This window comes from Phasianus colchicus, chromosome 6 (genome assembly GCF_987193195.1).
Source record: "Phasianus colchicus chromosome 6, bPhaCol1.hap1.1, whole genome shotgun sequence".
Classification (NCBI taxonomy): Eukaryota; Metazoa; Chordata; class Aves; order Galliformes; family Phasianidae; genus Phasianus; species Phasianus colchicus.
The window spans coordinates 17,316,408-17,332,815 of NC_143441.1; the positions used below are offsets into that span (position 1 = coordinate 17,316,408).

At 34.1% G+C, this 16,408-nt stretch overlaps 1 protein-coding gene and 1 long non-coding RNA gene across 4 annotated transcripts in view; both read left to right on the forward strand.

The window, feature by feature from the left end:
* Positions 1-16,408, forward strand: part of ZNF385D (zinc finger protein 385D) — a 394,225-nt gene that overhangs the window by 74,017 nt on the left and 303,800 nt on the right. For 2 of the 3 annotated variants that reach the window (XM_031590217.2, XM_090142579.1), the window contains exon 2: positions 4,991-5,278. The exons of the other annotated variant lie outside the window; for it this stretch is intronic. In XM_031590217.2, coding sequence (XP_031446077.2) covers positions 4,991-5,278 — 288 coding nt within the window. The remainder of the gene's footprint in view (positions 1-4,990; positions 5,279-16,408) is intronic. 3 annotated transcript variants of the gene reach the window in all.
* On the forward strand, positions 5,401-16,017 carry LOC149917461 (uncharacterized). Its single transcript, XR_016467723.1, has 3 exons — positions 5,401-5,665; positions 11,485-11,576; positions 15,295-16,017. It is a non-coding gene; the product is annotated as an uncharacterized LOC149917461 (long non-coding RNA).

Genomic DNA, 16,408 nt, shown 5'->3' on the forward strand with positions numbered 1-16,408 from the left:
TGCAAAAACTAATTAGTTACTGCTGGCCTCTTGGCACAGGAATCTCAGGTACCCAGTGCAGCAGGGATTTTTGAATAACAATTGGGAGTGCAGCTTATGGATCCAGTTTTGGGAAGGATCTTATCACATGTATTGACTCATTGCATGGAAGAGAGTTTTGAAATTTGATAAGTTAGATTGAAACTATTTGACACAAATGCGACCCTGCTACCATGACTGCCATCAAACAGTAGCACCCCATTCTCTGAGAGATCTTGGGTCACATTTGTGATGTTTGAAAAGATGTGAAGATTCCAGTTATTACTGGGAGGTGAGGCGATCTGTAGTGAACTCGTGACATTCCACCGAAGACTAAAAAATGGACAGAGCAATAATTAGAAAGTGATTATTTCTCTCTCTTCCCTAAAGTTTCTTTGAAAGTAGCTAATATCTGTTGTTCTTGGTTGATAATCTTTGGCACAGGACTTGATGTCTCTCAAAAAGCAGAAAGAAATTACGTGAATATGTAAATGGTGCAAATGTTAGAACCATATATCCTTTGGTATGTCCAGGACCTCAGCAAATACAACTAATGTGCGTTTCATTAGAAAAAGCTTTACATAGCCTGTTTTCCTGAGAATCAGTAGTACAACTGAAGAAGTAGGTCCAAATAAGTTTGGTTTTCATGTTGTTATCAAATTCTTACAAGAAGTGCTTGAATCTATTCCCATCACTAATTTGGCTAGATTACCTATGTTTTCTTATTACCTGTGAAAGTTCAGTCCTTTTAAAAATATGAAAAGGCTATCTTGGCAGCTTCTGGGAATAAACCAGGGAGAGATTTTTGTTTTAGAATGTATCTTGTCATTAATCAGAGGCAAGTGGTCAGTGTTGAGTAAAACTGTTTTACCTGCACAGTAGTCTCCTAGTAACTTGCTCTGGGATCCGTATTTTCTGTTGGTCCCTTGATAGTCAAATACATTGGGTTCGTTTATGTACAAGTCATAGTGACAAGGTGGTTCAGAAAATAAACAATCATTTTTCTAACAAGTGGGTAAAGTTTTCCTTCCATATCCTTGAGTAGAAAGGGTGATTTTGTATTACAGTTAAGAAGGTAGGATAGCTTCATTGGAAGGCTATAATTTCTAAACCTTTACATTTAAACACACATTGGAAATCTTCAGGCAGTAGCTATGTTACTGAAGCTGGTAAACATCACACAATATAGTTGTGCTGGTTTTCCACAAGGGACAGTTTTCTACTTCACAAAGCTATAATGTCATGCAAAGTTCATTTTACTGGTAAGCATCATTGAGCCAAAATTGAGTTCAGAACTCTGGGGAAAATAAATGTAAGCATTTATCTGCAGTGCTATTTAAATTGGCTTGAAATTTTGACTTCTTGGTTATCTTGCTCATTCACATCTTGTTTGCTGTTGTCTGCTGTAGGGCTCCTAAAGGTTGAGAAGTTAGCCTTCTCAGTGGGGGGTGGGAGGTGAGTAGGAAATCTTAGCTGCAAAACTGATGAGTATTTATGTAACATGTAACCATTGCAGTCAAGAGAAACATAATGGCAGGGAATTTTATTTTTTTCAAAATTTTTGACTTCAAGTTTGTGAGCATTTTGCTCAAAACCATTTGTGACCAATCAGTACACCAAATACTGCTATGTTATTCTGGCTTATAGCATCAGTTCAAGAGGCTTTCGAAAGCATGCAATATTTTCCTTAGTATTTCTGAAAATCCTGATTGCCTAATTGTTGCTTAGGCTGCAGTTAGAAATGTTTTTATTCTTCCACCATATTGAAGAGAAATGGCAATAGTCAAAAAGTATGTTACACCACTAATGCCATTATGGGTTTTAATGAATACAAAAATCAAATGGTAGATGCTGGACTCATTTATTTCAAAGGTGTAATCTCATTTCAGTATGCCTAGTGTGTATTTTAGTGTTTTTTCTTTTTATTTTCTTTTTTTCCTGGAACGAAATCAGAGTTCAAGACAGAAAATGTTCTTTAATAAAAAATAAAGGCTTTCTGATTAGGCTGTGTGGATTGGCGTATTAGAGTAAAGTTAAAAAGTACTAATAAGACTTACTAGGCTGCTTATCTGTGTTAGTGTTTCAAAAGGAAGTTTATGTGTGTATGTACAGTGTATTAAGTTTGTTTAATTTACTAGATTATATTTACTTTGAAGTTTACATCTTGCTTAGAATATCTTTTTTATTATAGTAATCTCAATCCTATATGATTAGCACTATAGGACTACAGATACATTGAAATTTTAAATTCATACTGCTCTCTAGTGGGGAATACTTTCAATGCAAAAAGATGTATATTAATGCACATAATGTATATAAACTAGGATGCCTAGTTTTTTAGAATAATTCATTAAAAGTAGTGCTATCCTATTAATATTTTAATCCTTGCAACACTTTCATTAAAGATTGAATTTCTTAATTAATTTATTTTTTATGGATGAATTATTGACTCTTTCTGGAGTGAATAATATCCCCAGAAGGCTGGGATGATGATGGAATGTTGATGTATTGTTGCTACTTTCTCAGAAGGAGGATGCTTTTCCTACTAGGAGAAACATGCTGTAGATCTGCTATAGAATTATCTTGGCTTTTCTCCTAAGCTTCCCCAGTTTCATAACTTCTTATGGCATGACTGAGGTTATAAAAATTACTATAATTACTGTTAACATAATAACTTTGGTTTAACGACTACTTCCATGTTGTTTTTCTCATGAATTTTGCTTTAGAATGAACTGTTTAGTCTGCTTTCTCATCTCTTGATTTACACAGCTAAAATTCTAAATAATAAAGTTGAATGTGATCAAAAGCAGAAATAATAATGCTGACTGAAATGATTTCAATTTACAGCTGATGCAGACCTCTTCTCAGAGCCCAGTCTGTACTTTTTATTACTCTAATGTTGAGTGAAAATGATTCTAGTTAGCACAAAAGAACATGATATTAATTCATTAGTAATAAAATCTGAAAACTTGTTTTGAAACTTGTTTTTATATTAGTATGTTTTCAGATTTGTATCTGTAAATAGGTTTGCCTCTACTATTTGATTCCAATTCTGTAAATGTGTTTTATTTCATCAGAGAACAGTGAAAGTTTTGACTGACTATTAATCACATGAAACTTCCAACATTTGAATCTCTCAAGAATGATTTGCACTGTTCTTGTATAATCAGATCCAAATCTGAGGGCTTGTTTAAACTTATTTTTAGATGCTGAACCTTATCTGGAGCTTAGATTAAAGAAATCTGTAGCCCATTTTCTTGTGTCGCTGAAAGGATCTTTTTTATCTCTAAATTATTTGTCAGTTAGAGACCATTGTGTTGTATTTAAGTTTGCATCAGGTTTTTTTTTCCATGCAGAATACAGATTAGATTATTTGGCTAGATCTTCATTTATTCATTAAGTCTGGGAGAACAAAGTAGTTTAAATATTTATATGCTATATAAAGATCTCATCAAGATGCTAAGTTGTTATAGCACTTGGTAATCCTTGAATAGTAGATCAGTTTTTCAGAGCACAGCGCGCTTCTATGTGGTTTTTGCTCACCTTTAATCATGGAAGCTCATGTTTACATTGACCTCACTTGAACTTCTGCAGATGGGATTTTCCTCTCATTTTTGTACTAGTTGCAATTTGGTACTGTCTGAATCTAAATTCTCCAGTTTATCCTTAACTTGCAGTTAAGATAAAGAAATAGAACATGTTTATTATTTATCTTCAGATGTTTTTGAAGCAGACAAGTTATACTGTTTTTAGAGTTTGTCTTGAGATCATTCAAAGGAAGTGGAGAGAGAATGCTGAGAGCTTGCTAAATACCTAAGCTAATTAATAAATTCAAGAGTGAAATCTGTGCAATTAGCTAACTGAAATGTAGGGATTTTATTTTTTCTTCTACTAATTAAACACATCAAAATATAAAAACATAGGAAGCAGAAACTTTATCTCCCCCACACTATTTATCAATTTAGGCGAATTAAAAAATGTCTTGCATTTCTAAGTGCTGTAACTTAAAAAAAAAAAAAAAGAAAAAGAAATAAAAATTACAGTATTTGAATGTAGGAGTGTACGTAACGAACATAACCATAGGTTGTCAGCCTCTCAGTGTTTAACTACTCGTATTTATAGTTTATATTTAAAAAATCAAACTATTATACTTCTTGACTTAGTCGTAGAGAGAGGCATAAACTATGCCTATGTCTGCTGTAATAACTCCTGTATTTCTGTGGTAGGTTGACCTTAGTTGACAGCCCTGTCCCCACCCCGCTGTTCATTACTCCCTGTCCTGGAGAGGACAGGAAAAGTAAGATGGAAAATCTTGAGGGTTGACATAAAGATAGGAAGATCATATTACTGTTAGTAATATGCCTGTTACTGTTACAGGCAAAATAGACTTGGTGAAAATTAATTTAATTTATTCATGATTAAACCAGAGTAGCATAGTGAGAAAGGAGGATGAGGAACATTAAAATAGCTTCTTCCTTCCTCATCTTTTCCCACATGTTCAATCCTTCATTCTCACCTCCTCAAAGGTGAGAGGATACTCCTCAAAGCCTCCCCACAGCAATAGAGGGAGAAGGAAAATGAGGATTGTGGTCAGTTAGTTATTAGAATTTTGTCTTTGCTGCTACTTGCTCCTCAGACTCTCTTCCTGATATAATGTGAGGTCTCTCCCATAAAGTCTTCAGACTGATGTAGTGTGCATACTTCCCATATGTTGCAACTGTCCAAGCACTGCTCCGACGTGGCTCCATATTACACGTTCATTTGAGTGGCTCTGAAGTTACTCAAGTTACATAGCAGAACTATGAAACAGAAATGAGAAGTAAAATACATAAGCAGAAATTTAATATTAAACCAGAAAAAATACAAAAAAAAATTTTTTGGCCTTTTACAGGTTTACAAATGTAGAAATACTTTTTTACATTAGTTTGCATTACTCATCAATAATTATCTCAATTATGCTCTTCCTCCCCAGAAAACATGAAGAAACCCTGGAGCCCCGACTTACCAGCTTCTAATCACTCATACAATTTGGCTTTTGCATCCATCCCAGATGTCCCAGACAGGGATAGTGAGAAAGAATTAGCAACTGATAGCACTGAAGAAAAGAAGGAGAGAGAAAAGAAGCAGACCAATTTCACTTTGTGCAATGTTTGTAATATTCAGCTGAACTCTGCTGCTCAGGCACAAATCCACTACAATGGTAAATCCCATCAGAAGAGGTTGAAACAGCTCAGCAATGGAAATATCAAAAGTGATAATGGTAAGCATAATCTCTATGTATCTTTGGCTTATGTAAGCTGTGTATGTTTGTCCTTTTTTTTTTTTTTTTTTTTTTTTTTTTTTTTAATATATATATATATATGAAGCATGTGAACAGTTACATATGCTCCTTGTAACACTGGCTGTTTGGTAACTCTTGAGTCACAGCCTGAACCAGCAAATGATCTGAATGATCACCTGAGGCAAGCACTGAGTCAGCCATGGGAACACAGGTGAAGGCAATTCAGCTGTGTGACCGGAAGGGGTGGAGCCTGGCTGCACCTCTCCTAGACCCCATTTAAAGGCTGACTGCTGCAGGGGAAGGATCTCTTTCTGGAGATCCCTCCTCTGTGGAGTCTTTCCTGCAAACCTAGATCTTCGGATACAGGTGAGCATTCCTCGTCTGTTTGTATCATTTCCTATTTTCACCACGATAATCTTTTCAGCTATAATGCCAGCTGTAACACTGGCTTTGTTCTTATAATTAGCAAATGGGAAATATCCTTGACTTCGTTATTTTTCAGTGGAGTATATCTTTCTTTTTCAGTTCTTAGGGCAGGAAGAAATAGATCAGGAGCAATAAAGCTGATGAACTTGGACACAAAGTGCTGAGTCTTAAATATTAAATTTTTAATAATAAAAATATACCTTAAATATATAGCTTAAAGATATGTATAATATATCTTAGTTTTTTTTTTTTTTATTTTTATTTTTAAAAACAGGGTTAAAACCAAGTAGTGAGGACTGCTTTTAGAGAATGAATTTAGATGTACTCTTGTGACTTGGTACTACAGAGAACCTTAGTGTGTGTAATGCTCTTTTAAAAAAAAAAACTCTTATTGTTGATTTGAGATATATGTTGTTTACGTAGCTATGTAAGTATAAACCTTTCTTTTATTTAGCCAAATCCTTTAATTTAAAGACTGACAGTGACCTCCAAATACTTGGGATCATCACTAATGTGAATGTATGGCAAATAGCTAATCGATATACTCTCTGGTTTGTTCCAAGTATTTTGATTCTAGATTTTGTTTATGTGCTAATGTAGTATCAGATTCTTTGTCAGTCTATTTGTATTTTGATGATTTCATCTGTGATGTTCCATGCTTCACTGTTCACTAGAAATGGTACTCTTATTTATGTTCATAGTTCAAGCATAGAAGAAATACCGCTAACATTAATAGGAGCTGTGCAAGTGCATAAAGTAAGATTGATTTCCTAGATGATTAAAGGTAGAATATCGTTATCCACAAATGTGTTTTTTTTCCTAAAAACAAATTATCAGTCTAATGTTATTACTATCTTCAGGTAAGGCAGAATTGTATTATCTTTGTTGCTTGCACAGCAATTGTGGTAATGACAAACTATTGTTTTACTGCAATTCATTTTTCTCCTTTATTCCATGGCATTGAAAGAACTAGCAACTAAGTAATACAGAAATTAGTGTCAAAGGGTTTTAATAATGAGACAACATTTCTATTTTAGGGAATATCAAAGCAGTAGCATAGCATCATGTTTCTTATTTCCTTCTTAGAAAGTATCCCTAGCTCATGCAGGGCTGTATGTGCTTGAAGTAAGAACATAATCGGCAGTTTTAAAGTCGTCTTCAAACGCAATTTTGTTTCAAAGTGCAGTTACTTGTGGGTGGTTATCTGAAATCTGACAAACCTTTGGGTATTGCCAAAAGTAGCACTGTACTGAGAGAAGAATAAAAGGAAGTGAATGAGGAAGTGATTTTCCCATATCACCAAACTTTGAGACTTCATAGTCTTTAAACTGAAAATTACAAATGAAATAGAGACCAATATTTATATATATCTTCCTGAAAATTAAACTGAATATTTGAACTGAACTGCCAATTATTTGAATAGAAATTCACTGCTTATCTCTTATTTCAAGTCAAGTAGGAAACAGGATCTGACAAGCCTTCTGCAATAACAGATTTTGTCAAAACCAGTGTATATAAAATATGAGCAGTGTTTTTCAGATTTTGTTGATGAGACTCTAGCAAGCTTGAGTGACGTGACTGTGCCTGAAATAATTATGAATTGACCCTTTCAGTTCATCATGTGTACATAAATGAAGAAAACTTTTGCTTTATTAGATTGTTTTAAAATCTTCATTGTCAGTAGTTTCCTTTATCTCATGTTGAATGACAGAAGTGCTTACACTATGCACAAGAAGGCTCATCTTTAAGTACAGTGGTTCATGGACTGTACTATGGACTGCATATGTCTTTGCAAAGTTGGGTGCTCTCAGGGATAGTTCCATATTTGAAAAAGTTGGGGGAAAATATTTGTGTGACTGTTCCAGGCTTTATTTCATCACTGAATTACTCCCACAAAGATGGAAGAGTAATAGAAATGGAGGATTGACTTATGTGAAGCAACAGTTGTGTTTTGTTCCCAAAATATGGACTGCTAATCGGAGGTAGCATTCAGCTGTAATAGCATCTGACAATGTAAATACAATTATCATGCTGTAGTCGTCATCTTCAAACTGTGTGAAGTAACTTTTATATGCTGGCTGTAAATGATAGAACATACACTTGAACAGTTCTGTGTAGTTTCATAAAGTAAATTGCTTAAGCAAAAAGTCTGTTAACATATACAAATATGCATTTAATAAACAGTATTTATTATGGAAGTAAAAGCAGCGTCACCTTGGTGCTATTTTGTTATTAATTTTGAATTTGAAAAACCAGATACACTCTAAAAAGTTTTGGTAGCAAATTTGTTTTTCAGCTTGACTGACTTGCAATTTGAGACCCATTCAGTGCCTTTCTGTGGCACTGCAGCTTCAGAACAGCACATCATGAGGAGTCTAAAAATGAAGTGGTGTAGTAATAAGGGTTTCCTGTGTTATGACTTGGTGCAGTGATTTAGGATAACTTGATAGGGTATGATGAAACCTCAGCCTGTTACTGGACTCCATGTATTTGAGAGTAATACAGTTTTCTGTGTTCCTTTCTTTTAATTATTGCCTTATATGACGCTCAGAAATGTATTTCACACTTTGTTCAGTGCATCATGCAAAATATTTGTTATTCCTGGTTATTTTTATTTTTCCCTGTGAATTCTCCTACATGTATTAGCAAAGTGACAGGCAATTTGGTAGCAAATTTGAGTAGGTTTTAGGATTAGAGGTGGGTAAAATGCAGTCTAGTCCACTTAAGTTGCTTCACTTCTTATAAAACCAATCTGGACATTTTGGGAGGAGGTAAGCTTTTGTGGGAAATAATTTTTCCTGACCAGCAGGACTCAGGAATCAGAGTTCTACTGATAGGATTGGACTAACTGTGGATGCAAATGTATAGCAGGGCCAATGAGGAAGTTGATATTTGTAAAATTTCATGTAAACCTTAATATTCATTGCGCTTCCTGTAGTGTGAATTACTGAATAATTGTGAATGAATGAGGTTTGGTTAGGACAAAAGCAGAAACAGTTGTTACATAATATATTAAGTAAAAAGGCAGTGAAAGCTCAAGAAATGCCACAAAACTCATAAAACTCTATTAATTTTTAAAAATGTTCTCTGAAACACAGTTCTGTTAAATATTTGGCAGTAGTTTCTTTATCTAGGTCTGTGGTTATTTACTATTTTATTTCACAACCCTGACAAACAACTATCCAATTTTAGTAACTTTCAATTACGTCATCTTAAATGAAAGCTACCTACAACTTTTTTTCAATGAAACTTTACCTTAATAGAATTATATTGTATTGAGAACAAGGACATTGAGTGCACGAAATAAAGGGAAAAGATCAGATTAAATAATGAAATACTCTTTATACAAATTACTCCTATTCTTTGTACTAAATACTATACTATTACTATACTAATTACAAAAAGAAAATGTTTCATTTCAATGCTAGATGTTAGTTAAGAATGAATAGTAATTTGACTTTAACACTTGAGCTAATGTATACGCTGAGAGTAAGATGTGCTTATCAGACTTTATTTTCGACCACATTCATTTGTTGAGATGATAATTCTGAAATATCTATTGAACTGATATTAATACTCAGGTAAAAGAAAATATTTGATCTTTCACGACATTTTCTGCATCCTAAAACCTAGTAGGAAATCTAGAAGGTTCATCTGAACTGCTTGCAGTGCCTCCTTCCTAGCACTTTCCTGTTGCTAGTTCTTTTATAGTTCTGTAACACTGCTACCTTTTGTGTATCAGGCTCTTTCTCAATTATGAGAAGTGGATGATTTTAGGAAGATAGAATATTATTTTGTTTAAGGTTTAAGTACCAAGCTACATGTTCCTGAGAAATGATGCTATTTCCTCTGTCCATTGCATTAGTCTTCCTTTCAGAGAAAGGGGATTGGGTACAGCAGTGAGGAATGGAGAAAATCTTCAGAAAAATTATATCACCCTTCAGAGGAAGAGATTTTCCACTAACTTTCTGGGAAACAAATATTGTCGGATCAATGTGAGAACTTACTGGAAGTCATGAGACAAGTTCCGCTGAAGATAAAAAGAAGTGGCACCATAGCAGACAGTTTTACTTTCTGTTATTTTAAAATTATTTTTTATAATTCTATATCATATTCCAATTCAGAGCCCTGTTGCCAGTTATCCAATATGAATTATCCTTAGGTTTCTGGGTCTCAGATGACAGTGTAGTAAAGAAAAACAGCAAGCTTACACTGGGAGCTTCAATGCCTCCCAAATACTAGAAACCTCCAGAAAATTAGGACTGATTGTGGACAGCGCCTAGGTGCATAGTAACTTCTGCTTCTCCCAGGTGTAAATCTTTCTTCTTATTCTGATGCACTTGTCTGGTTTCATCATATTTCTATTTCAGTTAATAAAATATTAATACAGCTCCTACTTTAAAAGCGTGTTTGTTAGCAAGATGTGCTTTTATAGCATCTTTTTATTTGTTGTAGAATTTATTTTGTTATTGTTTAATTAAAAAACAAATCAGGTGTAACATTATAGTTCATCATAAGGTTGTATCAAACAGTACTGATGTATTGCTGTATTCATTTTAGGAAAGTGTCTGCTCACACCAGCCGCTTGTTTGTACTTCCCCTGATAAGTTTAGTAGGGTCCATTTGACTCTGAGTATCACAGAATCATAGGTGTTGGAAGGGACCTCTGGAGATTATCTATTCCTACTCCCCTGCTAACACAGAGTAAGTTACACAGGAAAGCATTTAGGCAGGTTCTGAATGTCTCTACAGGAGACTACTACACAGCCTCTCTGGGCAGCCTGTTCCAATTCTTCAAAATCCAGCAGAGTAGTAGAAATAGATTGCTAATTATTTAAATATTTTTTGAAATTCCTTTTTGTTCTGCAAGTGTACTTAAGCATGTGCTTATGTCCTTTGGTGAAGTATGACCTCAAATGATATATTCCTTTCCATCTGTGGTTACAGCTGAATGAAACCTGATGTGACATTTTATTATGAATCAATCTATTTAAGGTACATGAAGAATCTCAACTACGAAAACATCTGCCCAGGGTCTTAACAAGCTCATAAATAGAGATTGATAATATTTATGAATAAGTGGATTGGGTTCTGGTTTTCCTTCTTGTTGTGAGATCACATAGTCTCTGTTAATATATCCCCATCTGTTTGGCATGCCCTCTTTTTGGGTCCAAAGCAAGATGCTTAGCAAACTGCCTCTATACTTAGGACTACTTATTGCACTGTCTGTGAGGACTGTAATGTCAAACAGCTGAAACAAGTTCTTCACTAGCTCTTTACTTTTCTGGCCTTAAGCAAACCTGGGTAGGGTTTCTAATTGCTATGCTAAAGCAGTGAGGGCTGAGGTACTTTAAAGGCATTTTCAATTCTGCATAAATGTTGTTGCTATATGTAGTTTATGGACTGAAAATCATGGAAACCATTCTTCATCCTGTGAGTGGCTGTTTGCTCTGCTGTACTATACTCATAGTTCATATATGTTCCCAAACTTGTTCTCTCACAGTTCATTCTTCTTAGTCATTCATGTTCTCATGTATTCTGGGCTTTGTGTTACTCCTAGGTATACAACACTTGTTCTTCTAACTTGTAAAATAACTGCACTGTTGCTTCTCAAACTTGTGTTTAAAATACGTATTAGTCAAAAGCAGGAGCACTGTCATCTTAGCTTTTTTTGCATCTCTGCTTATGATCAATAGCCTCCTTTTGCTCTGTCATTTCTTTTATCATTTTTTAAAATGTTTTCTTATTTTTTTAAAAAGTTTTTGCAGTGAGACTTCATGCTTGATTCTACTATATACCTCATTTATTTGAACTGCTTTGTCTCCTTATTTGCAAGTCTGTGCTGTTTTAGGTAAGTGTTGTATCAATTTGTTTTATGCTATAGCAAGAATAGCAGTAATACTAACTTATCTCTATAAAGCTCAGTTTCTCCAGTAATGACCTCCTGGTCCATTTGTGTTGTTTCTGAACTGTGCTGAGATGCTGGTCTGCCATTCTTTACTTCTCCCTGAGTGTGGCACCAGTCTCATTTCTGAGATCGCTGGCATTTATATCTGCTTACTAACTACAGCTAACAAACTGTTGAATTCAATTTTGCAAGATGTCCATTTATTCATGCTTATATCACAAGGTTATTATGGCTGGCTTCCTTCCAGACCTTCTTAGTAACTTCTTTTAATATAGTGTCGTTTCTTTTCTCTTTCTGCACTGGCATTTGGTAGGCAACAAATCTTCTGTTGTGTCATGACAACACAATTTATCAATTTTTCCTGGTGTTAGTTTCTCTATAGCTAACCTTTCCCCTATTCAATTATTTTTCCAAGCAAATAAAAATATATATTACTCACTGAGGCTGTAAAAGTGTAATTTTGTAGTTTTCAGGTGTAACTTTTTTCTTTTTTTCTTTAGGATAGAGCAGAATTTAACCAGAATTCTGTAGTTTTCTTTAGTATTGTTGCAAGGAAAAGCATTAATCAAGTGGGACAGACATTTTTACTCATGTTAACTTTTTGTTATTTATTCCTCTGATTCAAAATATACGGTCTTTTTTGTAGCTGCGTCACTCTGACATACTTCACAGTAGAGGGAGTGTCAAGACCAAAATTTTAAAGCTAGCTCCTGTGAAAAGAATCACCTTTTCCTATCAAGTTCCTGAGAATGAGGCAAGTTCCTCACACTGTTGAGGAACAAAGTGTTAGCATATATTTATAGCGTTTCAGTTTATGTTGTTGAGTAAACACTAATTCTAATCTACTGTTCACACTGCTGCCATAAGAGTTTATCTGTAACAACTCTTTGTTTCTTGCACTAGTGCTTATAGGTTATCCTGGTTGGAGTGTCCAAGCAGCCAAAATATACAAATATTGTCAGTATTTTTCTCTTAGCTTTTTATATATGTAAGTAGAGAACAAGGAATATACATTGATGTTTAAACAACAGAAAGTAAGTAGCTCATTTAATAAACAAAATCTTTGTTTTGTAATCAAAATTGAAGTTCTTAAAATTCTTCTGTAGACACTTTATTTCAGTGTAACATGCTGTAAATGAAAGCCTCCTGAATAGAGATAGCGTATAGCATATGGAATGTAATACTAGAGTGTGAATTTTTTACTGATAAAGTCATTTTTAGTGGAGTGTTTGGTTTTGAAAGATCTAGCAGAATAAAGTCTATTAGACTTAGAAACTGACAGTCTCCCTTTGCACTGGATAACACAGTGCTGTAGAGGAAAGAAATAGAACAGAAGTTTAGTGATCAAGTACTCTGCAAGCTTTAAGCGGTTTCATTGGATAGATACAGCTAAATACAAGGGGATTAAAATTGGAAATGTCAGAATAATTTTCCCATCATTTGAGTGCAGCTGTTTAGCAAATTTGTCACAGATTATTCTGAAATGGAGTACTATTAATTTTCTTCTGTTGAATCTGTTCCAAGATATAATATTGGGAAAAATTAATAGCTCATCTCTCCTTCTTGCTAGGAGAGTCCCATCCCCAACCCATCCATAAGATGTAATAATTGTGAAAAAAAATTATATCTTCTGATTTCATTACCAAACTGAAGAAAGTCGATTTTGTAGCCCTAGTTTTGACTGCCTTTAATTCTACTCTCCTCAATTTTTTCAATCATGTTCCTAGTAAAAAAACAAACAAAACAAAACCAAAAAACAAACAAACAAACAAAAAAACCCAAAACTTGCATAGTAGAACATGGATGAGTTCACATACATATGATTCCAATTTCAGTGCTACCTTTTTCACTTTTTGCCATTGAGAAAAATATATACCATATTGCGCTTTTTTTCCCTTCAGGAAAAAAGATCTCAAATGATAAAATGACAGCTTTATTTTCACTAAAGTTAAAGAAGACAAGAACCATAGACAAGTGTTATCAAGATTGAAATACTACCAGAAATATCCCTCAGCTCAGTCGTGATATCTGATAGTCTGAAGTGTCTTTGGTATGTGAAGTATTAAAAATTTTAAGTCTTTAAAAGAAGCAGTTCAACTTCTTGGAGTAGTCTCTGACTTCACACCTGTACAGCACTAAGGTCGAACCTGAAGAAATTTTTTTGTAGAATACTATGCTGACAGAATTTTCAGTGGTAAGCTAGGTAATGCATTTTAAAGATTGTTATAGAAGAAATGTAGAATAGTGATGCCTAGAAAGAAGTAAATGGTGCTCCTGGCCCATGTTGTTTTTCATCTACTCTTTCCACTTGAATTTTAAGAAGTCTATTTAGAGCCAACATGGGGAAAGATTCAGTTTGAATGTTTGAGGGGCCTACTTGCTTAATTTACATGAAAAGCAAGGTCTATACTGCCAAAGGCTTGGATATTTCTTCGTAAAAGTGTGTTTAAAAAGTGCTGAAAAAGCTCCACTCCAGATGTCACTGATATTATTTGAAGAAATATAACAAAGTAACATCATTGTTCTGAGAAAGGCTTTGAGTTGTAGAACAATCTATTGAAGCCTTTTGCAATATTTTGATTTTTTGTCAAATTGCCTCTAGCATAAAGTCAGAACTGCTGTATGTTGCAGCCTATCTAGCTAAAAAAAAAAAAAAAACAAAAAAAAACCTAAACAAAATTCTTGTTGGCTATAAGCTGAAAACTAGGAACAAAGTTGCTATTATATGTAGACCTTTTTAAAAAAAAAAATCTTCCTTCTGTCTTTCCTGATGGCAGGAGGAGCAACAGATGATGCAAGGTGCAGTATCAGCAGATACCATGTTGTTCAGTGACAGAGATTCTTCACGGCAGGCCAAATACTAATAGCCATTCCTGCTTTTCTTGGAAAAGACCTTTAACACGAATCACTGAAGATATGAACAGTGTGTGTACTGATACTGATATGTAATCACTGAAGTGATTAAAAAAAAAAATTAAAAAAGAAAAAAATGAGTTTATTTAGTTATTTTTTTCTCACAAACAGTATCTTAACATGAAATTAACTGATGATTAATTTTGTACACTGAGGAAAATACATAGATCTTTACTTTAAAATTGACGTTGTCATCTAGTGACAAAAGTAGTACATATAACAAATTAGTCCCAAGTGACAAGTTTGAAATGTCAAGGAAACAAGAAGTATCGCCATTATCATTAACTGCATTTATTTGATGAAATATGCTTGAGAAAGGGAAAGAGAAGATGATGGAACTGATAAGCTTTGAAGAATATGTGTTATCCAACCTGGCAGCATTGGCATTTAAAGTCTTATTACTCTGAAATAAATTGTTTCAAGAACTCTGGTCATAGAAATATAGCCAAATAACAATTGTGTAACTTTAGATGGAAATAAGCAGCATTCTATAAGCTAAGTAAAGAACAGTTAATTAAGTTTATAACTGGTGTAGAAGTCTTGGTATGGTTCTACAAGAAAGCACTTTGCAGTTTCACTGTCTGGAAGAGTTTATTTCAGTAGTTTACCTCAATTTCATTTGTCAGATTCATTGTATCTATAAATAGTTAAACATTACTTTTCTTTTAATACAGGCTGATAATTTGGACTACAGGTTAGTCTAGACTACAGGTCTGATCTGATGTACAAAATCTAAACTTTTTTTCAGGAGAACTTCTGTTATTTTCCTGCCACATGGAGCCCATTCTACAAAACGTAATGACCACATTAAAGGAGTACTGTAGGGCTCAGATTATATTTGAGTATGTGTTTCTGAGTACAGCAGTTATGTATACATACACACAATCTGTGTGGAAATATTGTACTATTTTGAATAAAAAAGTCCCGTGTTGTGCTTTTTAGCACGCTTGTGTGTGCTTAGAGTCAATTCTGTATGATAGTCAGTGGCTGTTAGTTTGTATTCTTTTAAATTTGCTGTGGATTTTTTTTTTTTCTGAAGAGCTCCAATAATTTCTTCTTGAAAGTAATTTTTCCTAACTGCATGTGTTTATTTTCCTCTAGTCAGAAGTCATGCTGATATTTTAAAATAAATATGTCTTCCAAGTCCTTAATGGCTCAGGAAAGCTGAATTGTATTCCTTCTAATATGTGTTTTGTTTACTGATGCTGCAATTTTTGTAGTCTTGATAACCTGTTTTTAAATAATACAATTTAAATTTGTCTCCTTCTTTGTCTTTAATCTTTCTATTCTGTACGCTCAAGTAAATATCTTGCACTTCAGTATGCATTTATGTTATGGCTGATGGAAACCTATGCTTGACAACAGTAAGCGTTACTACTTTTGACAGCTGTCTGAGTTGTTGACAGGATTACTAAAACATAACATACTTATATTCCCACTAAAAAAACTATTGTATGAAATTGTGTAGATACTGTCCTGTTCTATTAAAATATGTCTAATATATTTTAGAAAAACATACATCCCTTTCTGTATTCACTGTTCTTTTTTAATTGCTTTGCAGAGCAGCCTTCTACCACTTTATTCTTTTTCTAATAAAATGTGGGTATTTTGTTAAGCTTCAGTGTAGAGATCTGGAATAATCAAGCTTAGCTTCTCCCCAGAGTTCCCTGTAAAGAGAGTTGTCACCATGGCTTACTGTTTCTGGATGTGCAAAAGGGTTTCTATTTAATTTCTTCTGATAGAGCTTTCCATGTTCTGTAGTTTGCCTGAGATAAATGAGATCCACTAAAATATAGTGGCTGAAGTGTCATCTACAAACACATCATGACAGTAATGGTGAGCATACACAGTGTCTGCAAATG